We start from the raw sequence: 24,405 nt of genomic DNA on the forward strand, positions 1-24,405 counted from the left end.
AGGTTGCCCCGGTTTTCTCCCAGAGGGATGGGTTTATACACAGTCCCCAATGAAACGTTAAGTGACCCGTGTGTCCTGTACACCACTGATTGCATTAGGAAGAAATCAGAAAAGTGTCCTGCTCTGCAAATCCGACATAAAACAGTTGATCCAGGTGACCATGACTGCAGAAGGCTTGGGTTCATCCCCTACCCGAATGAGTTCAAAGAAAGTTTCCTAGAGTTTCTCCCGCACCCACACAAATACTTTCAGAGGAATCCAACATCACCAGTAAGTCACCTTTCAGTAGAAGGTGATGGAAAATGATGGGCGAGCACCTCGGTTTGTTTGCAGCCACGTCTTAGAACTTTTTTGCCCAAAGATACCCACGCAGATCCTTGATTGAGGCAAAACGTGCTCCACAGACTCTCACGCGGAGACAGAATCTGATTGCTTTAGTTGCAGGAGAATCTGAAACTCTATTCTCAATAGGAGCTCTTTTCTGAGGAAGTCTCCATTTTAAAAACATTACACACGCTTGTGCACATACACATTCTATCTGAAACATCTCACAGTCTTGGTGTGAACCCCCTTTTCGTCTTCTGCATTCTCCCACAACTACACACTGCACTCACGGACACCAGAGGCTCTCTCTCAGCTCCTTTCACATTTGTGGAGAAGCAGGCGTTCTGTGTAGAGAGAGCACCAGCTTTCACAGCATGGTCTTCCCGAGCCACGTACTCCTCAAGGACAGCTTATAAATTATTTCCCCTCGCTTGTTCCTTCTGCAGCCTCTCCCCCACCATCTCAAACACCTCCATTTCCAGCTATAACTTAGAAAAGGGGCGGGAGGGGGCATCACCACTCTTTGCTAGATGCTCCCCAGGGAGCATATGGCGGGTCAGAACTCCACCAGGTTTCTGGGCTTCTGTTTTCTCTTCCACAATGACTTTCCTACTTTAGAGTCAACTGAATTGAGGATCAGAGACCTGTGCACATTGCATGGGCATTGTGTGGAAGAGAGGCTTATCGACATAGATTCCAGTTATTCTCAAATTATATGTATAACATATATGTGTATACATTAACCTATATGAGTATGTATATGTGAATAGATGGGTGCACACACACACACACACATTTCTCTTTAGAAAAATGAGGGAAATGAATGAAGCTTTTAAAATGTGGAAGCCCATATTAGACAACATCTCTGCTCAAAACCCTCTGGAAACTTCCCATTTCCCTCCGAATGAAACTCAAAAGCCTCCCCAGGGCCTACAGAGTCCTATAACCTTCACGATCCCCAGCCTCATCTCACCACCCCCTTTTCTACCATTTCCCCTCGCCCACTTTCTTAAAGCTGCTGTGGATTCCTCAGGGTTCCTGTAGCCCGCCCCTCTCACTGCTCCCTCAGGCTTTTGCATGTGCTGTTCCCGGGAATGTGGCCAGCCACCTGGGCCCCACCTGTGACTGCCCAGCAGGACCCCTTGGGAAAGGGAATAGCAGGCAGGCTTTCATTGTGCCCAGAGCTAAAGGCCGGTCTCCCAGTCTGTATCTCTTGCTCTTTCCCAATTTTGTACCCCTCCCCAGCCTCCCAGCCAGGGTCCAGCCCTCCACATACAGAAAAGCAACAGGCTTTATACTCCCACTTCTCATGGCAGGAGGTCCAGCAGGTTTGCAGGCAACAAATGCACAGCATCACCTTTACACAACTTGGAGGACGAGCAAAGGAGGGATGGAGAGATGGCGGCCAGCGAGGAGCCAATGGCGAAGGGACAGAAATGTGCCCGGAGGAAGAGCAGCAGATTCTGAAAGAACAAGTATGAGAAACAGAATCTTCACAGGGAAGGAAGAAGGAACCAGAATGGTGGGGGAGGGGAAGAGCTCAGGAACCCCAGCACCCAGGGCAGAAGACCAGCAAAGTGAGTCTGAGTGGAATAAACAGACCACGTCATATTAACACGCCACCCTGACCTCAGAGGAGGACTTTCTAACAGGGGCTGAGCTCTTCCTGAGTGCTGGCTTCAGATGAGCTCCTCACAAGCCTTTCCTATCCTCTGTCCTCTGGCTTGTGAACCAGCTCTTGTCCCCTCCTCACCGTATGGACCCTTGTAACAGTTTTCGCAGTGAGGGCTGACCGTGAACCCCTCTTAAGGAAGTATCCTGATTCAACGCAGTGATCTGGGGGCAGAGGAAATCTACACCATCGTGTGTGGGGTGGCAGGGGGACCCTCCATGAGGTCAGAGAAACAAATGAAAAATGTAAACCCTGCCTAGTAGTGGCCCCTCCTTCCGTCCCCTCCCACCTTCCCAATCCTTCACAGCTCTGGTATTTGCCCCTTGTGACTGTCCTTCAGAAACAGCCGTTCATGTCTGGTTGGGCATTCTTGCACTGAGCTTCTCCAGGTGGACAGGCTAAACGATCTTTCAGAAACGGTTCCACATTGTTTCTTAAACTGGCCTCTGGGCAGCAGACCTTCTGTCCAAATCACGTCTTGGAAAGCTGAAATGGGACACACCACTGATTGTTTTTTGCTGCCTTCACCCTGGAGACAGTCTTCTCAGCACCTAATCACATGCACTTCTGTTCTGCTCTTTCTCATCTGCGGCTCTGCTTTGAGAGGGAATTGGGGAAAGACACAGATGCCCCCCTTGCGTAATATGCAGACATGCATGTTGTGGGCGTGGCGTGGCAGGGTCTACACAAAGTGCCATAAGAAAAATAAAAAATGGAAAAGCGTGTAAGATGTTTTTACTGTATTTGCTATAAACCCAGGCTCAGGCAGGGATCAGGGAACTCAGCAGCTACCATTAAACAAAAAGTTGTTCTTTCTTTGGCGCCGCGGTCTGTTTTTCCAAATGAGAACATCGCCACCTGATGGGACACTTCTGAATCGCAATTTCGGAAACAACGGCAGAGACAAAATTTAAACCCAAACCTGACCCCAGAGGTCAGGCCCGGGCAGAAAGAAGAAGTGTAGATAATAGAAGGAGCACAGATTTCAAATTACTTGCCGACCTTTTCCAGTCCTTTATATATGACTTGTTCCCAGGAGACCAAATCTCTTACACATCCTTCTTTGTCCTCAACTGGCCCTTGTCTTTCCTGAATCTGTTTTTCCAGGTCTTCCCGCCCTCTTCGCTGCTACTTAAAGCTCAGATTGTATTCATTATTTAATAGATTATACAGTATTCGAGAAGTGTTTCCAGACCACTCCAACCAGCTTAGATTTCTCCCTCCTCTGGCTTCCCAATGCATCTTTTGTGACACAAGATACACAAGCCAGTAAAACAATGAGCTGGTTGTCCCTGGGCTGTTTGAAACTTTTCCTCAACTAACTTCTGAGCCCCTGGTCTGTGACAAGGTCTCCCACTGGAGGCCACGGAGACCATCCAGCCTGGAGAAGGGTTTGGTGCTACATGCACATTTGGGAAACAAAAGAAAAGCCACTGTTTCAACACTGGGGGATTTCACATAAAAATTTGGATTTCCATAATTTCTAAGGACGGGGGGTGGGGGTGGGGCGAGGGGAAGAAGGTTCCTCTGGATACAACACAAGTGTCAGAGATGAGCTGCCTGGCACAAATGTTTTCCCAGAGAGTGTAAATCCTTTAGCAGTTAGGGGCTGGAGGTCAAAGTCTTCCACAGTTGCTCTCTGCTCCACAGTTCTAGGCCAAGTCAAGGACAAACAAGATGCCCTCTGTACTCCCCTCCCCCAAGTCCCTGCCTGTGCCATTCCCAAACCTGGAGGGTCCTTTGCACCCTGACCTGCTCTCTCACCACTGCCCCCAGCAAACTCACTCCTTGCCAGCTACTCTGTACCCTCCACTTGCTATTTCTTAGCATTGGTGCCTTTTGGCTTTTGCCCCCACTGTGCCCCTTCTTAGAATGCCCCAGGCACTACGAGGCGGACCAACCCACTTCAGGTCTTTGCTCAAAATCACCTTCTCATTGCAGCTCTCCTTGACCACCCTATGTATCATCACAACACTCCACCCAAAACTCCCTACACCCATCCCTGCTTGGTCTTCTCAACTGCAGCTATTAACAGCTGGGTAACGCAAATGTTACCTACTCTTAAGTCCCTCGATTGAAAATACAGGGTATGCATACCACGAGAGCAGAGAATTTTATCGGTTGTATTCACCACTGTATCTCCAATATCTAAAGTACATAACAGGTGCCCAATACACATGTGTTGAATGGATGAATGGCTGTAACGGGCCATGCATTATACACGTGTGTCTCTTTCATGCCCTATCACAGCATCGGCTCGCTGGCAAAAAAAAAAAAATCACAAAGGCCTGTTCGATAGTCACTTGAAATGGAAGCTGGAGAGGCTTCTATGCAAGGAGATGACACAGGCAGGCAGGCATCCAGCATGCTAACTCCAGAGGCTCGGCAGTGGGGAACCAGACACCAATTGTCTGGCAGGCTGGGTTCTCCCGCCCTATGGCAAATCAGCTGTTTCCCCCATTGTCTTTATCACCTCCTTTTCCTTTCCAACATGTTCCTTCTCTTTCATGGCCTTGTCCTACTCCAAGCCTCCAAAATGTTCCAGGGTGTTCCCATCTTCCTACAGGGTGTTCCTTCTCCCCCTACTATACGTGCCTGCTCAGTGGGCAATGCCTGCTTAAGTGTCTATACTCTTCTTCAGTCATTCTTCAGGCATCACCTCCTCCAGGAAGCCCTCCATGCCCATTCCAGTTAGGATTAGGTCCCTCTCCTCTGGGCTTCCAAACACTCAGGACTCACCTGTCATCACAGCCCTACGACCACAGTGAACTTGCACTTCTGGCCTCTCAAGCTCTTGAGCAAAATCACTAGGGTGTGTAGTTCTTCATACTCCCTAGACCTCCTCATGATGTTTGGAACACATCAAGGTGGTTAGTCACATGTGAGGAATGAATCGGTGAATGAATGTACGCATATGTGTTACGCTGGGTTTTCACTGACTAAGAGAACATGACCATTTACTACATGGTTACTCCTTACTCCCCCTGGGAAATCAGCTTAAGCAAAAGAGCACATTGAGAAAAGATGACAGGGAGACATAACTGGGAGCACATTTGGGGGGTTTGGGCAGTCTTCACTCCCCTGTTTGTATACATAGTTCAATAATGTGTTGACTATGTTTGGAACTTCAAACTATCCTATTTCTTAGTGCAGTGCCCTGTACACTGCTGGGCATATCGTAAGCATCACACCATCATGGATCAAGCAAGGAAAGGAGAACTCAGTCACCAGGGTGGTACTGGGAGGACATATCCCAGGCCACTGCCTCTCCACACAGCAGGAGACAGGAGACGGGAAGAGCTCTGGCAATCACTGGGTTAATTTGCTTCAGTCAACAGGCCCCAGGGGGGGACATATCTGGCACACTTGTTCTGTTCGGTGCTGTCTTTGAAACTCCTGAACCAGGCACGGGGCAGACAGGTTAAAAATGGGCACATTTGCTAGCAGAGGGAGTGAAATCTTGAGAAATCCTGGAGAAAAGCAGCACTGCTCTTTCTTATGCAGAATGAGTAAGTTGATGCAAAGGGAATTTCCTCTTCTCTACAGTCAACTTTGCATTGGGACGCTGCCTTTTCACAGCAGGATCTAGCCTATATTTGTCTCAAATTCACTTCACATATTTGTCTGTGTGCCCTCAAAAAAATATAAACCCCAAATAATCCCATCAGCTATTTGCATACAAATTATATTTGGCACTTTTATAGCATACCACACGATTTGCAATGCACTCTGATGTGGCACGGTATATTATAATGGGGAAATACACATTTTTCTAATAACCAATTGCTTTCTTTTAACAGATGAATCTGTAAGGGAGTTATCATAAGGCAAACAAAAAGAAGAAGAAGAAGAAAAATCCCCACAACAACAACAACAAACTAAACCAGGTCTGAAATGGACAGCTTCTTCCAAGGAAAGGTGGTGAAACGGGCCTTGGAATGAACTGACGCTCGGTTATAGCTGTCTGACGGCTGTGCTCAGAAAAGGAGTTTTACACTTAGAACAAAATCATTAGAGAAGAGACGCGGCACCCTGATTGGAACGATTGTGGGGAGGAGCATGCACCCTTAATTAAATTCAGGTGAAAAGCATTGGGCCTGCGCCAAAGGTAGAAGGAGCCCGTTTTCAGAAGAAGCCACTCTCTTGATCCCAGTGTCAGACACAGCAGGACGGAAGGTAACAGTGGGCAGCGCAACAGGCTTGGAGCTCACAGCCGAGTGGAAGGGAATTACAAGCAGTACTGAGTGTCAGATGTTGGGTTTAATATGTGTCGGTTTCTATCACCCTCAAAAGATCGCTCCCCTACAGATGCTGCCTACTCTCTCGTGGGCATTCAAATGGTCACTGAATAAATACACAAACAAATCCATTGATTTTACAAAATGGAAACTGAGAGAAATTAAGAAACTTGCCTCCAGTGGCACTGGGGTCGAAACCCAGCTGTGTTGGACGTGGAAGGAAGCTTTCCCAGTGCCCCTCGCTTCCTCTGCTAAATAAAAGGGTGAGTTCTCCTGTGCCCACGAGGAAGACGTTGGAATGGAAAATGAGCAAGAAGCAATGAGACCAATTTCTTTTTGAGATGAGGAGCTATCCTGGGCCACATCACGTCTTTCACGGGCCGTAAATACTTTTGCCTTCCTGGCCTCTTGCTCCATAACATGGTATTAAAAATTACATTATACGACTGAGTTTGTGTGAAGACCAATATAATCCACGTTAGATTTTTCTGCTGATTTTAAAAGAAAGTACTTTTATGGGCCTCTAAAAGTATCCTGGGTCACAGGTGCTTCGACTACGGTGCCTCAGGGAGATGGTGGCCCTGACAGTAGCTTGTAAAAGTTCCATCAACTGCAAACATTGCACACACAAAGAATGTTGTCGTAAGTTCAAATGTCTGCAAGGTTTTGAGGCTCACAACATTTGCCAAACACTATTGAAATAAATACCTAACAGGTCAATTAGGATTGTGTTTGCCTACACACACCGGAGACCCATCTACAGTGGTGTACCCAAACAGGAATTTTTCATGTGACTTAAGTCCAGACGTGGGCAGCCCAGGCTTGGTACAGGTACTCGTGGGGGTGCTAAGGCCCCAGGCTCCTAGCGTTCTCTCTAACATCCTCACCAAGTGTCTTTGCTCCTCATGGAAGCAAGATCACGTCTCCACCTCCAGCCATCACATCAGCATTCCAGGCAAGATGAAGGGAAATTGCCAAGGGTGAAGGATAAAAGCCTTCACCTCTAGAAGCTTTGTTTTATTGGGGAAAAGAAACCTTCTGCAGGGACTTCTCTGCCTACATCTTGTTGGCCAGAACTGGGTGCCATGACATCCCAGAGAACCTGGAAAAGTAGAATCTTGCTTCCCTCAAACAAAACCAGCGTTGTTAGTAAGAGAAAAAAAAAAGGAGATTGAATAGGCAATCAGCTGTGTCTGCTTCAACAGTCATAATTTTTATAAAGCAAAGTGACCCCCCAGGCCTAAGGCATGCTTTGAAACTACTATTCAGTTCAGGAAAGTTTCAGCCTCACAGAAAACTGGGAGTGTTCTTAGCTTTTCACCAAACAATCCAGGCCACTCTGCCCAGTGTTGGCACCTGGGCAAACTGAGAAACAGATGTAACGTCATGCTACTTCTAACATGTCTGCAGTAACCACTTCCCCAGGCTGGATTTATTTTTATAAAGCACTTGTTTCCTAGTACAAAGCATGGGAGTTGTCTTTCTAGGCCAATAAAAATAGGCATGTCATTCGTATCTATTTCTGCCTAGATAAATCTTACCTGCTCGCTAGTTTTTACCTCAAGTGTGATTCTCACAGTGAAAACATCACTGGAGGCACCCCAGCCCCCAGCCAGCTGACGAACCGTCTCTCCCAGCTCTCCTGGCCCAGCCACCCCAAACCCAGCTTATCGGTGCCTCTCCTACCGCTGGTGAGCTGCCTTGACCCCTCGCTATTGAGCATTAATCTTAGTAATTAAAGCACACAGTCCACGCCTTTGCTTTGAGCAGTGAACAGGATTCAACAAAATACTCAGCAGTTCTGCTGGGGTCCGACTGGTGTGACGAACTGCCCGGGTTTGCCAGGGGCTCAGAGGTTCCCTAGGGCGCGGTACTTTCTGGGTTAACACAAGGAAAATCAGAGCAAGCCAGGACAAGGTTGCCACGGGGGACGCAATGCCTGAGCCGCATTGGCTGAGAAGCAATTTACCATCACTACTAACAAAATAATACCATCACTATTTTAAAAAACTAAGATTTATTGAATGATGCCTCTGTACCCGGCCCTCTCTTAAGCACTTTACTAGTATTACATTATTTTACTCTTCCAAGAACTCTAAGAGGAAGGGACTACGGTTATTCCCAGCTTAGAAATGAGAAAATGGAGGTGCAAACCATTTAAATAACAGACCTAAGGATATACAACTGTGTTTCAAGATGCACGAGAGCTGATGGGCCAGCTAGGTCTCATTTTCGGAGAAACACGGAAGGTCTGACAATTAAATTCTTAAACTCATCCTAGAAAATGTGCTACATACCTCACTCCTTGCTGAGTATCACTACGCTCACCTTCGAAGTCCTTCCCTTGGGAACCTGTGCACCGACGTTAGCGCCTAGTCCACCCTTCAAAGCCGTTTTGGAACTCTTTTTCTGGAATGGCCATCAGAGCTCTTGTACTATTACACTTGATGTCCTGAATGTCATCAAAATGTCTTCCTTTCAATATTTCCTTTATCTTTGGGTAAAGAAAGAAGTCATTGGGGGCCAGATCAGGTGAGTATGGAGGGTGTTCCAATACAGTTATTTGTTTACAGGATCAAAACTCCCTCACAGACAGTGCCGTGTGAGCTGGTGCATTGTCGTGATGCAAGAGCCACGAATTGTTGGCGAAAAGTTCAGGTCACCTAACTTTTTCACGCAGCCTTTTCAGCACTTCCAAATAGTAAACTTGGTTAACTGTTTGTTACAAATTCATAATGAATAATCCCTCTGACATCAAAAAAGGTTAACAACATCATTGCAACAAGTTCGCAAGCTTAATTGTCAGACCTTTTGTATAGTTACAAAAAGCCACGTCTGCACTGGAGCCCAGTAGCCTGGCTCTGAAACCCAAGCTCTTGCCCACAACTCACTAGCCCCTCACTGGGCTCCCTCTGCTGACATGGGACCATGTGAGCCGAGTCACGTTTGCTCCTCAGGGAGCTGATTTGCCGTGTCCCCAACCTGCTATGTTACTGATACGCATGAGGACTTTCATTTTGTAACTGGGGGAGGAAGAAGGGATTCGCGGGCAGGGCGTTCTATCCATGCTTTATGTTAGTGGGTTTCCACCGGAGATAATTTGCATCCCCAGGGACATTTGGCAACGACTAGAGACATTTTTGGTTGGGGGGGAGGGTGCTACTGGCATAGAATGGGCAGAGGTCGGGGATGCGGCTCAACATCCCACACTGCACTGGACATTAGTCAAAATTCAAACTGTACAAATAAAAAGGGTGGATATTACATCAATAAGGCAGAAGGTGAGATGCAATCCTAGGGTTGTCTGTGATATATAAGAAATATCTAATTGGTCTTTGCCCAGGTTCCTGGCATCCAGCTCCTGAAACCCTTGGAATGTCCAGAGTGATAAGAGTGTCTTGTGTGAGTAGAGACAGCTTCAGGATAGGGGCTGGTGGCCAGAAAGACCAAGGCGTGGTTATAAGGTTGGAACTTTCAGCCTCACCCTGACCTCTGGGAAGGGGAGAGGGGTTGGAGACTGAATTCAATCACCAATGGCCAGTTACTTAATCAATCCTGCCTATGCAATGGAACCTCCATAGAAACCCCGAAATGACAGCATTTGGAAAGGAACCGGTGAACATACTGAGGTGCTGGGAGGGTGACGTGGCCAGAGAGCGCATGCAAGCTTCACGCCCTTCCCTCTTCCCTTGCCGTGTGCATCTCTGCTGCTTGACGGTCCCTGAGCTGCATCCTTTATAATAAACTGGTAATAGTGGGAAAAGTGAGTTCTGGGCCCTCCTGAGTTCTGGGACCTGTTCTAGCAAATGATCGAACCTGAGGAGAGGCTCATGGGAACCCCAAATTCATAGCCAGGTGGTCAGTCCAGGTGGCAACCTGATGTGGGGGCATCTTATGGGATTGAACCCTTCCCCTGCGGGGCTGCACTATCTCTGGGTAGTTAACATCAGAACTGTGTTGCATTGTAGGACACCCAGGTGGTGTCAAAACTGGCTGTTGATGTAGAAAAACGTTCATGCATTTGGTGTCAGAAGTGTTGTGAGTGAAAATAATGCAGACTGTCTGATTCCGTGGCCCATAGTTTTAACCCTCAGCAGCCTCACCTCCCATTCTGAGGAAAGTCTTTATTTTCTATTTCCCTTTAAGTTCTCTCTGAGTCTTTTGGCTTCAATGACTATTTGTCATTGCTTAAATGTTGAATCCAATCTGCTGCTGCCACTTGGAGAAATAGACCTCAGACGCTTTGACGGATGTTAGATGTTCCATACCAAATAATACTACAGCACGAAAGCAATATTATATCCGTTTGGTTTGCTGTACGAAGGCTGATGAGTAACAAAAGATACATATTTGTCTGGAAACAATTTAGGGGACCTTCATGCTAAGACCAAGGTCACAGCATTTCCGGTCTTTCCAGATAACCGTGGTCAAGCTTCATCACATGGACCACTTCAAGAATCACATTCGGACAAAGGTACCGACGGCACTGTTGTGCCTACGATAAAACTTCCCACGCTGTCAAAGAAGATGAATCAAGGGATGAAAGCTTTAAAGCCTCAGAGTGGCTCAAGGGAAAACAGGAGAGAACATAGTAAATGGGGAGAACCAGACTAATGAAAGAAAGGTCCTGTCATCCTACCCTGAGACTCATACCACCAGGAGGTACCATCTCCTTACCCATTTCACCACTTGATCTTGTTCCCCACTTGTGAAATGACATTGCTAATAGCTATTAAATAATACCAACGGCAACCCAATTTAATCTGGGAGTTAAGTGGAAGGCCTACTGATTTTTGCCCCCAGACCTTCAGCTGTATCCTTTGATCTACAAGGCATTAACAAACCAGATTCTTTTTAACCTTACTTTAAATTACTCTCCCATATTTAAAAACTGAAAGATTTCACAAATCCAGGGTTCCAGCTTTTAATTAACCTAACACACAAAAACAAAACCCCTGAAGTTTTAGCGACCCTTGGGCCCATGTTTCTGTGTGGGGACAACTGGCTAGAATTGAGTTAAAGGGGTCCCAGCCGACAGGGGTTCCCAGTTCCCTTGGTCTCCGCCACTCCCCAAACTTGGCACAAACTCACTTATTGATCTACCCTTCCCGGTACCCACAGACCCCCCCCCCCCCATTTAAATACGATCATGATAAACTTTCTTAAGATTAAAAACTCCCTCTGACTCTTATTTCTGCAGACTTGCTCAGCTTACATGGTTTCCCTTAACAACAGACGGACGAAGTTGGCATAATGGAAAGCTCTCGTGTTTGTCACTGGCACAGCCTGGACAAATAGCTGCCACTGTCCCCTTGTACAGCCAGGAACAGCAAGGCCAAGTACAGCACCGTGATCACTCAGCATAGTGGGAACGGTGCCTGTTGGGGAACTCGGGCCGGCTCCATTCAGTGTCATTCCTACTCACTGGCTGTGAGAATGTAATTATTGTCTCCTTCTGCATGTCAGGGTCTTCTTCCTAAAATACAGGTAATACCCATGCATGTGTAGGCAAGGGTCAAACAAGGTAATTTATTGAAAATCTCTGGGACATAGTCATTTCTCATGAAGGATTAATTCCCTTTGTCCTTCTTCCTTCTCCAAGGTGGAAGTTGTGATGTATCTTTACTTATATGCCAGAAGTATCTTTCATTTTATACACACTCTTTCATTTTAGTTTTCATGCCATCTTGGGGGAGAGGCATTTGATTTAGGAAGAACTATAAAAGCACCTCACATTTGAATCAATTTTACAATTTCCAAAGAACTCCCATACCTATGACTTCATTTGGTTTTACCCAAATGATGGAATTGTTGCTGTTATTATGTAGATAAGGATATTGAATCAACTCTGCACTCCAGCTATCTCTGGAACTTTCCCAGTTCTTACTCTCTTTTATAGTAGTCTACAAGGCAGCTTTAAAAATTATTTTTATTATCCCTACTTCAACAATTAGAGCACAGAGAGGTCACATGATTTTTGCAGAGTAATACAACTACACAACAACAGAGACAGGACTCCCAGATCAAAACTCTTTCCTCCCACCCGTCAGTTCCTAAAGTGGGTTCCTTGGAACCCCAGCCCTAACAGATGTTCCAGGGAGAAGAGTTCTCCTAAATTTCAGCAACTACTGCAGTATCTATAATTTACTTTAAAATAGTAGAGACAGCCAAGAGTGTAACACAGAAGTATGTTCATTTTAATCTACACTTAGAATACTTGTAATACCCTAACTGGACATCTACATTCCAGGAGCTGTGAGTTGACATCTGAAGAAGAAAGGAAGAAGGAAGGAAGGAAGGAAGGAAGGAAAAAAGGAAGGAAGGAAGGAAGAAAGGAAAGAGAGAAAGAGAGAGAGAGAAAGAAAAGGAAAAAAAAAACACTCAGTCAATCCCCCTCACTCCAGACGTGGCTTCTGCTCCCTTTACAACTGGTCAACACCAAAAGCTTTGTTAATTAACATAATGGATGTTAGAAGTGGTTTTTCTTGGTGAATAAAGCGGTGCCCAAGAATATATGGAGTAGCTGGAAAGACTGCTGACATTCCCATCCCTTTCAGGGTTAGGGAGTTGTCATGCAGGGTGGCCTGCGGGGTCTCAGCTCCTGCTCCCCACATAAGAACGCAGGACATGGTGAGGCCAAAAAGGAACACCCACGGAGCCATAGGTAGGGGAATCATACCACTATAGTCTCACTGGAGGCTGGATTCACACGACGTGCGACCTGCTGTCCGCTTTTCTGCCAACCGACCGACTCCACTGTACTCGACTCACCAACCAGCGTAGCCGCAGCAGTTATATCACTGGCCAATTGGCTAACTGGCTACAGCTGATGGCCAACTAGCCACAGCCGATGGCCATCTACTACTCGAGCCAGCACCTTTCCACGTGAGGCCAAGAGCCTGGAAACTGCACTCCTGGCTCTGTCCCCACAGGAGTAAAGAGTCCTGAGAGCCCAAGAACCGCCATTCAGCAAAATGACATCCTCACGGGCTTTGGGTTCCTTGTGGACTGTTCTCTTTTCAGTTGGCCGTTCCCTCTTTTCAGTTGGAGGCTCCCCTACCTCCCCCTTGAACCTGAGCTCAATCTTGCTGCTAGAATACTGCCCCATCTGCCTCACAAAAACCTTTACCATATAACACAGTCAGATCACCTGGAAGTATGGGGGCTTGATACTGTTTTTGTACCTGCCGGCTAATAATTGTTAACAAGTGTCGGGAAACTTGGTGTAACTGAATTGTAAACAGCTGTCCAAGAGCCTGCTTGAGGGTGAGGAGAACTGCCTTCACCTACCTACTTTCAGTCACTGGAGGCTACTGAGTCCATAACCAGCAGCAGCAGTCAAATTGCCTTATGTCAGGTTGCAATAAGAAGTCTGCATCCTACAGCCCACGCTTGGTGATTACATTATGTTTACTATATACAAGGCTCCAAAAAGTCCTCCAAATAAAGCAGCGTGTTGACTCAACATTTACCAAACATTCACTCAAGGGCAAAACTGCCCCCCCCCCCACCTGAATTGGCATCTCATGGGATGCACCTGGGGGATCTGGTCTAGCCCTGCCTGACCCTCCCTTTTTCCTCCCTCCCTCCCCTCCCCCCCATTAGTTGACATCTCCTCCAGGCAACACAGGACCAGAATTAGACACTGGGCTTTTCTGCCCTCAGAGCTGAGTGCCTCCCATTGTTCTCTGCTCTTTTCTTCCTTCCCCAAGTAAATCACAGGATCATCAGAAACCCTATTGAAGCCTCTCTAGAACTGCACTGTGATCTCTATCTTCAAAGCCATCCAGCAAGGCCTCTGGCTTGAAATTTGCATGACAGCTAAAGGAAAGTAAATTTGGGGGCTGGCTTCCTTTGATAACCAAATGCTTCTCTTTCTTCCTTTGTTCTGAAGGTACAACTTTAAAAGGAATTCAGTGAGGAGGAAAATAATTCTACAGGCTTTAGCTCTGTGCAGTCACCAGCGGGCTTGGGGCGTTTGCTTCAAGTAGGCACTGGATGGCTGGTGTCCAATACAGGTCAGTTGTTAAATGTCTGGACTGGAGAAGTCAAAAGAGGAGCAACAGTCCTAGCTGGGAGTCACCTGTGGAAGTGTTCAGTAGGCAGAAGGAAGAGGGCCACGGGGGAGGAAGGGACGGAGGGAGGGAGGAAGGGGAGACAGGAGCGACGATGGCAAGAGGCAAGGAGATCATTCTTAGAAAAGGTGCAGCTACCAGACTGGCCAGAATCGGATTTTGGTGATTCAGGACACCATCTTGCCCCTCAAGGTGAACTTTAGCCCCTCAAGGTGAACTGTAGCATCACAATCCTCTTGGCATTGCAGGCAGGGAAAATCTCCACCCCATGTTGCCATGACAGTTCCAACAAGGGAATCCCGCCTCCCAAAGGAAAGCAGTGGCCAGCAAGGACCCACCTGGAAATGCCTTTAATGCCACCCCTAAATCTTGACTATTTCGTGCCCTCATTCAAATAAAACCCTAAGCCTCTTTGTTCTTTGGGGCAGTTGTCCTTCTCCTGGCCTGCCCACTCCCCCTGTATTGGAAGTGTACACTCTTCCTTTCTGTTAATAAATCCACTGCTTGCTTGGCTTATCTGGTGCATCCTTGAAGCCTTCCCGGCGACAATACCAATTCCTGCTTCTGTTGCTGAGAAAATTTCTTTGTCAGCAACAGAAGCAGGAAAGAGGCAGGAAAAAAAAGTCAGCTAACTCACAATCCCCAGTCTCACTGAGCTTGGGCTCCTTAAGAAACACCTTCTGCACAGGACCAGCCCATAGACTTTGTGAGATCCAGCATCAAATTAAAATGCAGGGCTCCGTGTTCAGAAAGAAGTGCCTTTAAAGCAACTGAAGTATAAAGTGTTTCCTTTTCTTCCTTACTCTTTCAACCTGTTTCAACCTGTTGTTGCTTTTCTTATTGACTATTGATGTGTCAGGAAACAAAAATTAAGATTTTTAATTATTAGCATGAATTTTACTGGTCGCCTTGATATTGTGCGACATCCATTTTAAATGTTAATATGAGAACGTTTAATTCACATGCTGTTTCACCAAAATTACACAAGTTCTATCTTGTAGCGCATGTGTGCATGTGTATTTTGTTCTTGCCAGAAGAGAAACGCTGCACACAATACACACAATTGTTCTTACTTTACTTCTCGATATGCACACAATCTACCAACACACTCTAGCTTGGGCTTACTGATAAATACGGCAGGACTGAAAGGGAAAGGAGCTTTGGGTAGTCCTACCTTTCCTTTTATTTATGTTATAAAAGGAAAGTAATGAGAGTAAGAGGAAGTAAGGTGAGGAAGAAAGGATATGATGGGCTTTCTCGAAAGCCGTTGCCTTCTTCCCGCATCTACAACAAGTTCTGATTCAAAGGGAAAGGCTCGCAGGCTGCCAAGACCCCTGCTCACTCGTGGTCTATATGACATATTTGACCTGGTCCTTGTTTTGGGGCTCACCGAACTCCCACCCATCTTGGGTCTTCTGGAAATCTGTTCCCGGGGCATCGTGAATGGTACATGCAAACAAGGCATCGAGGAACACCGAGTGGACACACACCCTGCGGGAACTTCCTGTGCTCACACACATGCTCCATTGCCCCATCAGACTTGACTTAACGCACACAAGTTCAAAGATAAAAGCATTACGAATTTCAAGATGGAGACAGCATGAAACCAGGTGGGGAGCCTTGCGAGCGTGGAGCCTGTGGGACTGCACAGGTTGTACTCATGAAACCAGCCCTGCTGTGTGTACTAGATGCAGGGCTTGGGGCTTAACCCCGGAGCCTGCATCTGAGGGCAGCTGCGAGGCAGAACAGAAGGTGGAGCTGAGGTTCTCACACTGTCTCCAATCCCAGTGCTCTTAGTAACTCAGTAATTTTTTCGCAGCACCCTTAGGCCAGAAGAAATACCAGCAGTTCCATTTAGCCAGTTGTTAGGTCCCAACCATTCAATAAAAACTTATGTCCTGACAAATGAGGCACCATTAAGAAGATACACCTAAATCAAAAGAAAGCACTCTGTTTACGTTATTCTTTGATAACCACAATTCCTCGATAAGGGGACGTGTGCTTCTGTAGGCACTGAAGGTCCTTGAACCTGGGAATCAGACTGCACACCCAACACCTCCCTCATTTCCTGGTCCACACTGATTTTTCACGCAGTATTTCTGCTTTTTCTCACAGCAACAGCCAACAACGCAGCTTTGCAAAAATGACATCATAGGAGTGAATGTCGCGTAATCTAACGTTGAAGCTGAACAGCCTCCAGCCAGTAGTTCCCCAGAGTTCACAAGTGGTCGAGGGTCACTAATTCCTGCAAAACTTTGATATATCCCACAACCCCTCTGTGGGTTCGCTGTGGCACCTTAGGGCACCTTGGCACACAGTTTGGGAACCACAAGTACAGAAGTAAGAGTGTGGGCTCAGAAGTCATCACTGTCATGGGGACGATGTAAGGGTTATGGGTGGCACACAGCAGGAGTTCCAGAAAAGTTAAGCCTTCCTGGCCCTTCTCTCTGCAGGCTGACACCGTGATTTAATGGTGCATTTGTTGCCCTCTCACTTTCCATTTCTTTCTTTATTAAAGGATTATTTGATGAGCATCCACTAAGTTAACCAGGTATTTTGTTTGGTGCTGGGGATACAAAGCTTAGCGGAAGGAACAGATACAATATCCACCCTCAGGGAGCTTGAGAAGCACTGAGAAGGACGACAATACACAAACGTACGAAAACATCCCCACAAACAGAAATGAGTGCCGGGGCGTGACCGTTTGGAGAAGTTTAAATGCTTATGACTGGCAGCCTAGGGTGTGTGTGGCAGGGGGGAAGGGACGTCTCAGTTTCAGCGGGTCTCGCTGAGAGCCTGATGTTTAAGTCTGAAGGAAGGGCCAGTTTTGCTAGAAGGGAGGAAGAAAAGATTTTTTTGAGACAATGGGAAGAGTAGAAACCAAGGAGCCTGCTCAGGAAGGCTGCGTGTTCCCTTTCAGGGAGAACGTTAAGGTCACAGGTAATGCTGCTGACAGATGCCTGCGGTGGCAGGGAGCCTAGCTAATCAGATGCTTCTTGAGGGCTGGGACTGTACAGCGCAGGACTCAGGACTCCGCACGCCTTTCCTGTAGGGGGGGATTCTGGCCCTGTCACCACCACTCAGCGCTGCAGTTGTCCCACCAAAGCGGCTGCTGATAAAACGTAAACAACTGCGTTCCAATAAAACTTTATTTACAAAAGCAGGGAGCACGCCTGCTTTGGCCAGTTTGCAGACCCTTGTGATAGAGGGGTTCCACGTGTGCCTCAGTGGTTGGGCCAAGAGGAGGTCACTACCTACTGAGAAACCAAATAATTAAACCCGGCCCTTGGCCTCCTAGTTTCCCATGCAAACCAGCAAATAACCACGCACAACGTAGAGGCACAGAGGGGAGCAGTCACGGTCTGTCAAAACTCAGAGCAAAAATACTCATCCTCACGCAGCTCCACTATTGTCAGGCAGGGTGACAGGCGGGGTCTCCTGTCCCGCTCCCCACATAAGAACGCAGGACATGGTGAGGCCAAAAAGGAACACCCACAGAGCCATAGGTAGGGGAGTCATACCACTATAGTCTCGCTGGCGGCTGGTTGGAGACACGGGAAACAGGAGCCACACGATCCTCAACCCGCTGTCCACTTCTCTGCCAACCAACCTCACTTGCTAACTGCAATCCGCTCTTGCTATCTCAGCCACCATCTTCTTGCTAGCCCCCATTTGCTGCTAGCGTAGCCACAGCAGTTATATTAGTGGCCAATGGCTCACTGGTTACAGCTGATGCCCATCGAATCACAGTTGATGGCCATTTACTACCTGAGCCAGCACTTTTCCACGTGAGGCCGAGAGCCTGGAAATTGCACTCCTGGCTCTGTCCCCACAACTATCCTTAAACCCACCGAGCAAGCTTTGCTTTTCAGTCGGGGAGGGGAATGCCGCACTGCCAGAGGCCAAAGAAAATAAGGTCTTAATTGCAGTAAGGATGGGAGAACTCCGGGGAAACTGGAGGGGTGGGAGACAGGTGGGCTAGCGGCTGGCTCAGTGCCCACTGACTAACAAGGACACCTGGACACTGCACCCAGTCGCCACTCCACCCCCACCCACCCGCAGGTCTTTTGCAGCCTACGCTTTGCTTCCACAAACAGCTCCTGGCTGGCTTTTTCCCCGTTAAAAAACGAGCCTTGCAGGCAGCCCTTGCACTTCAGGCATCTCAGAAACAAAGGAGGTCAAACTGCGTCTCCTTATTAGTTGTTATGGCAACAAAGGAAGAAGTGCAGAGGCACTGGAAACGCCGCTGGGGAGCCCACTTTGGGAGCGGCAGTCGCATTTCCCCTTCCACTGTGTCACCCACGCGCAGAAACGGCCTTTGTACCTGTGTGCCCAAAGTCCCGCGTCTCCTGGCATCCCGCCTCCTCCTGCTGACTTCCGGAAGCAAGCGCTCTTACTTAAGGATACCTTGCTGATTGCCTCCAGGTGCCAGCCCTCACCTAATGGGAACGCTCTCCGTGTGCAGCTCCTCAAGCTTTCTTAAAATGGGATTTTATACCACCTGCATTGGAAATGCCCAGAGACACCGATGGCAAAACATAGATTCATGGACTCCATCCCAAATCTACTGGATGAGCGTCTTTTGCCAACATTCGATAACTACAAGCTCAGAGAGTAGACTGTGGGCGGCAATATTTTAGTTAGCAGAGATGTAGGCAAATGGTTATCACCGTGTCCTGCTTTGGCTGAATCCAATCAGAGAGACTGAGCCCAAAAGCTGCTTTAAAATCAGCTGTTGCCTTTCATCAGCAGATGGGCAGCCTTACCTCCAATGCTTAACCAAAGGAACTTAAAACCTCTATCGAGTAGAAACTGTTGAGTTTGCTGTCAATGGAAATCTAAAAACGGATGTAGTTTTTTCTGGAATTAAAGGGAAGAAGATTTTGTTAGGAATTGGTACAGTATTCCCCTGTCAAAATCAAGAGGGTCCCAAAAAGAAATCATAAAATGTCTATTTTTACAAAATGTATGTTCTCTTTAGTTTTTTTTTCTGTTTCCTGTGCAATTGGCTTCAATTCCTCGTGTATTTCCAGTAACTACCACACAGCCTGGCACACCCAGAGATGACACTGAATGAACACCTGGTAAAAGAACAAATGCATTTCAGAAGCCCAAGCTTTTGAATAACTACCGCATTACTCTGCCATAAACTGGGTAACTGTCTTTTTAGCACTGGCCGAGCGTGCAATGGGGAATAGGAAATGTACTCCCCCTTCTCTTCCACCCCGCCTCCAATCAAAACTTGTCAGTTTTCTCAGTATATCTTTGAAACAGAAACAACAACTATGTCTAAGACAAATTCTGTAATTTAATCTCCAGATTTCCGTTTACTTGCAATGTTGGCCTAAGTGCTTTCGAATTTAGTTTGAGTTACGTACAAATCCACCACAGATTTGAAAAACCCCCCCTTTCTCACACCTGTGTATTTACCACGTAGGTGAGGGATTAGGAAAAGAATGACAAAATCCTGTGAAGTCACTATTCCCCTTAGTTGGGGCCCGAGGCTAAAGTGTTTAAGTTTCTCATAGTTTCTACCAAAAACCTGAAACGAATAAAAAATAGTGTTTGAAGTTCTAATGATTGACAGTAGGGATAACGATTGACAGCAGGGATTGACAGAGGGTAAATCCAGCCTGCCTCTTTATAAATAAAGTTTTATTGGCAGACAGACATGCCTATAGGCTAATGTATTATCTATGGCCACTCTTGCATTACAATAGCAACAGAGGCCAGATGGCTCCCAAAGCCTAAAATATTGATAGTCTGACCCTTAAAAAAAGAAGTTTGCTGCCCACTGAGATAACATGTGTTAGGGACTCATACAGCAGGCTCAGCAATCAGAATTAATGGGTCCAAATGGGAGCCCACGTTTTAGTAGATGTTAAAGTAATTAAACCCAGAGGCCATTAGACCAGGGTGGTGCTCATGCCTGGGTAAGGCACCAAAGGGAAAGGCAGAGTGTCAGGGCCCTGGCCTCTCAGAAAAGGAAAGGTGAGAACAACCTGTCACCAACAGCCAATTAGGCTTTGCCGGTAAGGAACCCACTTAAGCAGTAGTCAGCCCATTTCCTTGCTTTACTTCTGCATCTTCTCTTTAAAAACCCCTCCTTCTAACCACCTGTAGTCGGTGCTGCCCAATTCAAATTGATGTACTCGTATATTCAAATCAACGCTTAAAAACGCTAATGTCCCTCAGTCTACCATTTAACAGCCAAGAGATCTTGGACATATTATTCAGATGATTTAAGACTCCTTAAGGCTTAGTTTCCCCATCTGTACAGGTGGGAATAATAATTACACTTACCTGAGAGAGCTGCTATGCGATGACATACGATGAGTGAAGCACTTACAATCGTGCTTGAAGATACATGAAAGCTGTTAGGATAACCTAACAGGACTCAAACTCTTTTCTTGTCAACACGTTTCTTTTTTCTTTCTTTTTTTAAAATTAAATTTATTGGGGTCACAATGGTGAATAACATTACATCGGTTTCCAGGGTACAATTCTATAATACATCATCCATATATCACATTGTGTGCTCACCACCCAGAGTCAGTTCTTCTCCCATCACCATATATTTGACCCCCTTTCCCCTCTTCCACCTCCCTTCTCCCCACGTCCCCTCTGAATACGTTTCCTTTTTAGGGTCCTAAAAGAGGGTCTGACTCGGAGTTAGCGCCACTCAGCAACATTTCTTTACACGTTCATTAGCTTTAAACTTGCTTCAGCAATCTTGACTTCATTAAAATTATAATTATTTCTTTAATTTCATTTCCTTTATCTAGTTTTTCCACTTAATCCCCCATGTGGGCTGCCCAAGCCCTGGGACGCAGGAGAAACTCTGATGAGAGGTTTTAGAAGAGAAAGAAAATAAGAGCCGAGCCAGAGAGAATCAGGACAATAAACAGCTGAGAGAATGCTCAAATGTGTGTGGCGGACCAAATTTTTAAGACAAATAGGAATGCACCTGGGAGAAATCTGATGAGCTAAAATGGTGTGGACACAGACAGAGCGCAAATGCATTCCAGTGTAGCATCACCATTAAATCACTTCTGTATCCCTACCCACTCACTAATTAATTCTTAGCTGAATTTAACCCTTCTTCCCTCAATATTTCTCCACCCCTGAGAAAATCACATCCTAGTCAGTGGTCAGTCTCCTTGGAAATCCCAACTAAAACTCAGATCCAGTGGGATTTTATCGGGGCCTTTGGGTTTCATTGGTCAATCTCTATTTGGGGAAATTATGCACTTTTTGGAAGAGGATCAATGAAAATAAACCTTTCTATGGCCCTTTCTTGGGGCTTTAAATTTATTTTTTCCCTAGAAAACACAACATAGTATTTTCTAGTGAAAAGAATCATTCTGGAAGGGCCTAGCCCCATGCCTGGCACTGAGAAACTATACCATCTATGCTAATTTGCCTCCCCCAGAAAGAATTCTGGCCCAAGGACAGGGGTTTATGTGTCTATCCATTCATTCACCACTTATTTTTCAAGCATAAGCTATGTGTCAGGCACAGTTCTAGTGCTTGGGAAATAGGACTGCCAGATTTAGCCAAGAAAAATATAGACCATCCTGTCAAATTTGAATCTAAGATCTACAATGGACACTTTTAAGTATAATTATGTCCATGCAACATACATATACTAAAAAATTATTCATTGTGTATTTAAAATTTAAATTTCACCAGATGTCCTGTATTTTACCTGGCAACACTACTGGAAATAGAGTGGTGATTGCGACAGACACCATACCTGCTCTCTCCTACAGCTCTGTAGCAACTCCAGCCTCGGCAGCTCACAAGGCTGAATTTCCACCTGGCAGTTCCCCATGGGAAAGCCTGGGGGAACAGAGTGACTGTCTTCTGAGAAGTACATTACCACTGGGGGCCCATTTAGCAGCTGTCATACTCCTCTGCATTTAAGGTTCTTGGTGACAGGGCTGGTGTCTTTTTATCTCTCTATCCCTGGGCTCTAGCTAGTACCTGGGACCAGCAGAAACTCAGTATAGACCAGTTTAATGAATGAGTGGGCAACTGCGGTTGGATTTATGGGAAACTCAATGCTAAACCATGCTCATGGCCCATAAGGAAAATATTCACAAACCTTCAAAAATACTGAAGATACAGAGAAAACCATATTGCCAGAACCCAAAGACCATATGCGTGGGTAAAGAATGATCTTTTGTCTTAAAACATTTTATGAAGGTATTTCAAACATAATAAGGGCTTTAAAAAAAAAAGAGTAGGGGTGAGATTATGTGAGAGAGAAACTGTGACCCTGTAAAGAATAATAAAGGGTCCTTTGAAAAGTTGGTTTTTAACAGAGTAGTTACGAGTGAGTTAAGCCCTGATTTAACTAACTGGCAATAAAACACGATTTCTAATAGTTAACCAGGACTATAATATTAATAACTGAGGAATACAGTATAAACAAATAACAAATAATTAAGAACCATTTTATTGTCAATACTGACTGTCATACAATTAAAACACTCAGAAGGGAAATCACAGGAACCCACAAAGGACAGATTCTGAGAAATTCAAGGGACATGGCATCTACAATAGAAAATAATTTTGTGGCATTGACTCCTTTCTGTGCAGCTGTAAAAGGGAGAACCAAAAAAATCAATGTATATAGAGCAGGTTTCAATTACACTAAGATTTTCTTTTTCTTTTCTCTTCGTAAAGAACGGAAAGAAAAGCAAGGAAAAAAGAAACACAGGTATTGTATTGCAGTTTCCCAACGACCACACAATCAGCCAGGACTTTCAGCTTCTTTTCTTCATCCTTCGCTCGCTGCCATCCTGCGACCTCCTGATGGACCTGTGGCTGACACATCACAAGCGTGTCGCACGACCATTCTTGGCAGTTTACTGTCAGTACTCAGAGCGGTAGGCGGGAAAAGTCTCTGTTCGATGGAGCTTCAGCGGGCTGGTGACATCTTTTCCAAAAGAATTGTAAAACAGCAGTTATATGTCAAGAAAGCCCACCATCAAATTAGCTAGCAACATGTTTCTATATAACAGAAATAAGATATGACCCAGGATTTTTCCCAGAGGCCACTCACAGTGATATGCAAATAAGAGTCTGGAGAGATGGCGCGATTAACATATTATTTGCATGTGGCCTTTGCACTGAGCTATAACCAGACCACCAGCAGTTATTTTTCGCCTTAATTTTTCATCTTCATCAGCTCCTCTACCTAGGGTATTTAGGAAAACTGGGATGGAGTCTTAGGACTGTGAAAACTTTCAGCTAGGACACTCTGAAAACCTGACCAGACATAAGACAATGTTACACTTCTACCTAAGAAAGCTTGCTGTCAAGGAGGACTCCTTAAAATCCATGTAGCCTTTATTATTTCAGGTTTAGGTTCCAAACCGAGAAAGTGAAGAAGTCAGGAAGGCAACACACAAGACCACTGTTCGCCGCCTCTGTGACACAGTAGGACAGGAGCTGGGCAAGCTTTCTCTGTAAAGGGCCAGATACTACATGTTTTCCATTTTGCAGACCCTGTGGTCTCATCGCAATTCTGCTGCCTGTAGCACAAAAGCAACCACAGTTACTACGCATCCAATGGGCGTGGACCTTCCAATAGGACTTTGCTCACAAAAACACAGCAGGCTAGAACAGGCCACACACAGGCCACAGTTTGCCAGTCCCTGTAGGGAGAGCTCTTGATTTTATACATACAAGAGGTTTGACTGCCATCTGCTGGCTGAGGGTTACCAGGAGCTGAGCAATGTACACTCTTGGCCTGTGAAGGGCTCTCAGAACTGAGAATGACAAAACCTGCGGGAGTACAGCACCCAGAGAGAGATGGGACCACACTTAAGTGGAACATGCCTGCCCCACTGAAGCACATTCAAAACCATGCTGATTTTAAACACCAAACCAAGCAAAAAGGTTGATGGTGGCTTATGGCCTTAAGTTTGTGCTCTGTTGCATCATAACAAACCACCCTGACCTCCATCTGACCTGTCTGAGCCCATCTGACCTTCCAACCAGAAGCGTAACTTTTCAGCCATTTTCCACTTCAACAAAACGAGGAGACAACATTTGTTTTGCTCTCCTCACGATACTGTTGAGGATG

The 24,405-nt window shown here is 46.1% G+C and overlaps 1 protein-coding gene across 2 annotated transcripts in view; it reads right to left on the reverse strand.

The window, feature by feature from the left end:
• Positions 1 to 22,752: 22,752 nt before the first annotated feature.
• The window catches only part of DOK5 (docking protein 5), a 127,227-nt gene continuing 125,574 nt past the window's right edge, over positions 22,753 to 24,405 (reverse strand). For both annotated transcript variants that reach the window (XM_019726052.2, XM_019726053.2), the window contains exon 8: positions 22,753 to 23,253. In XM_019726052.2, coding sequence (XP_019581611.1) covers positions 23,189 to 23,253 — 65 coding nt within the window. In that variant the 3' untranslated portion in view covers positions 22,753 to 23,188. The remainder of the gene's footprint in view (positions 23,254 to 24,405) is intronic.

The sequence above is a fragment of the Rhinolophus sinicus genome, linkage group LG13, assembly GCF_036562045.2.
Source record: "Rhinolophus sinicus isolate RSC01 linkage group LG13, ASM3656204v1, whole genome shotgun sequence".
In the NCBI taxonomy this organism is placed as follows: domain Eukaryota; kingdom Metazoa; phylum Chordata; class Mammalia; order Chiroptera; family Rhinolophidae; genus Rhinolophus; species Rhinolophus sinicus.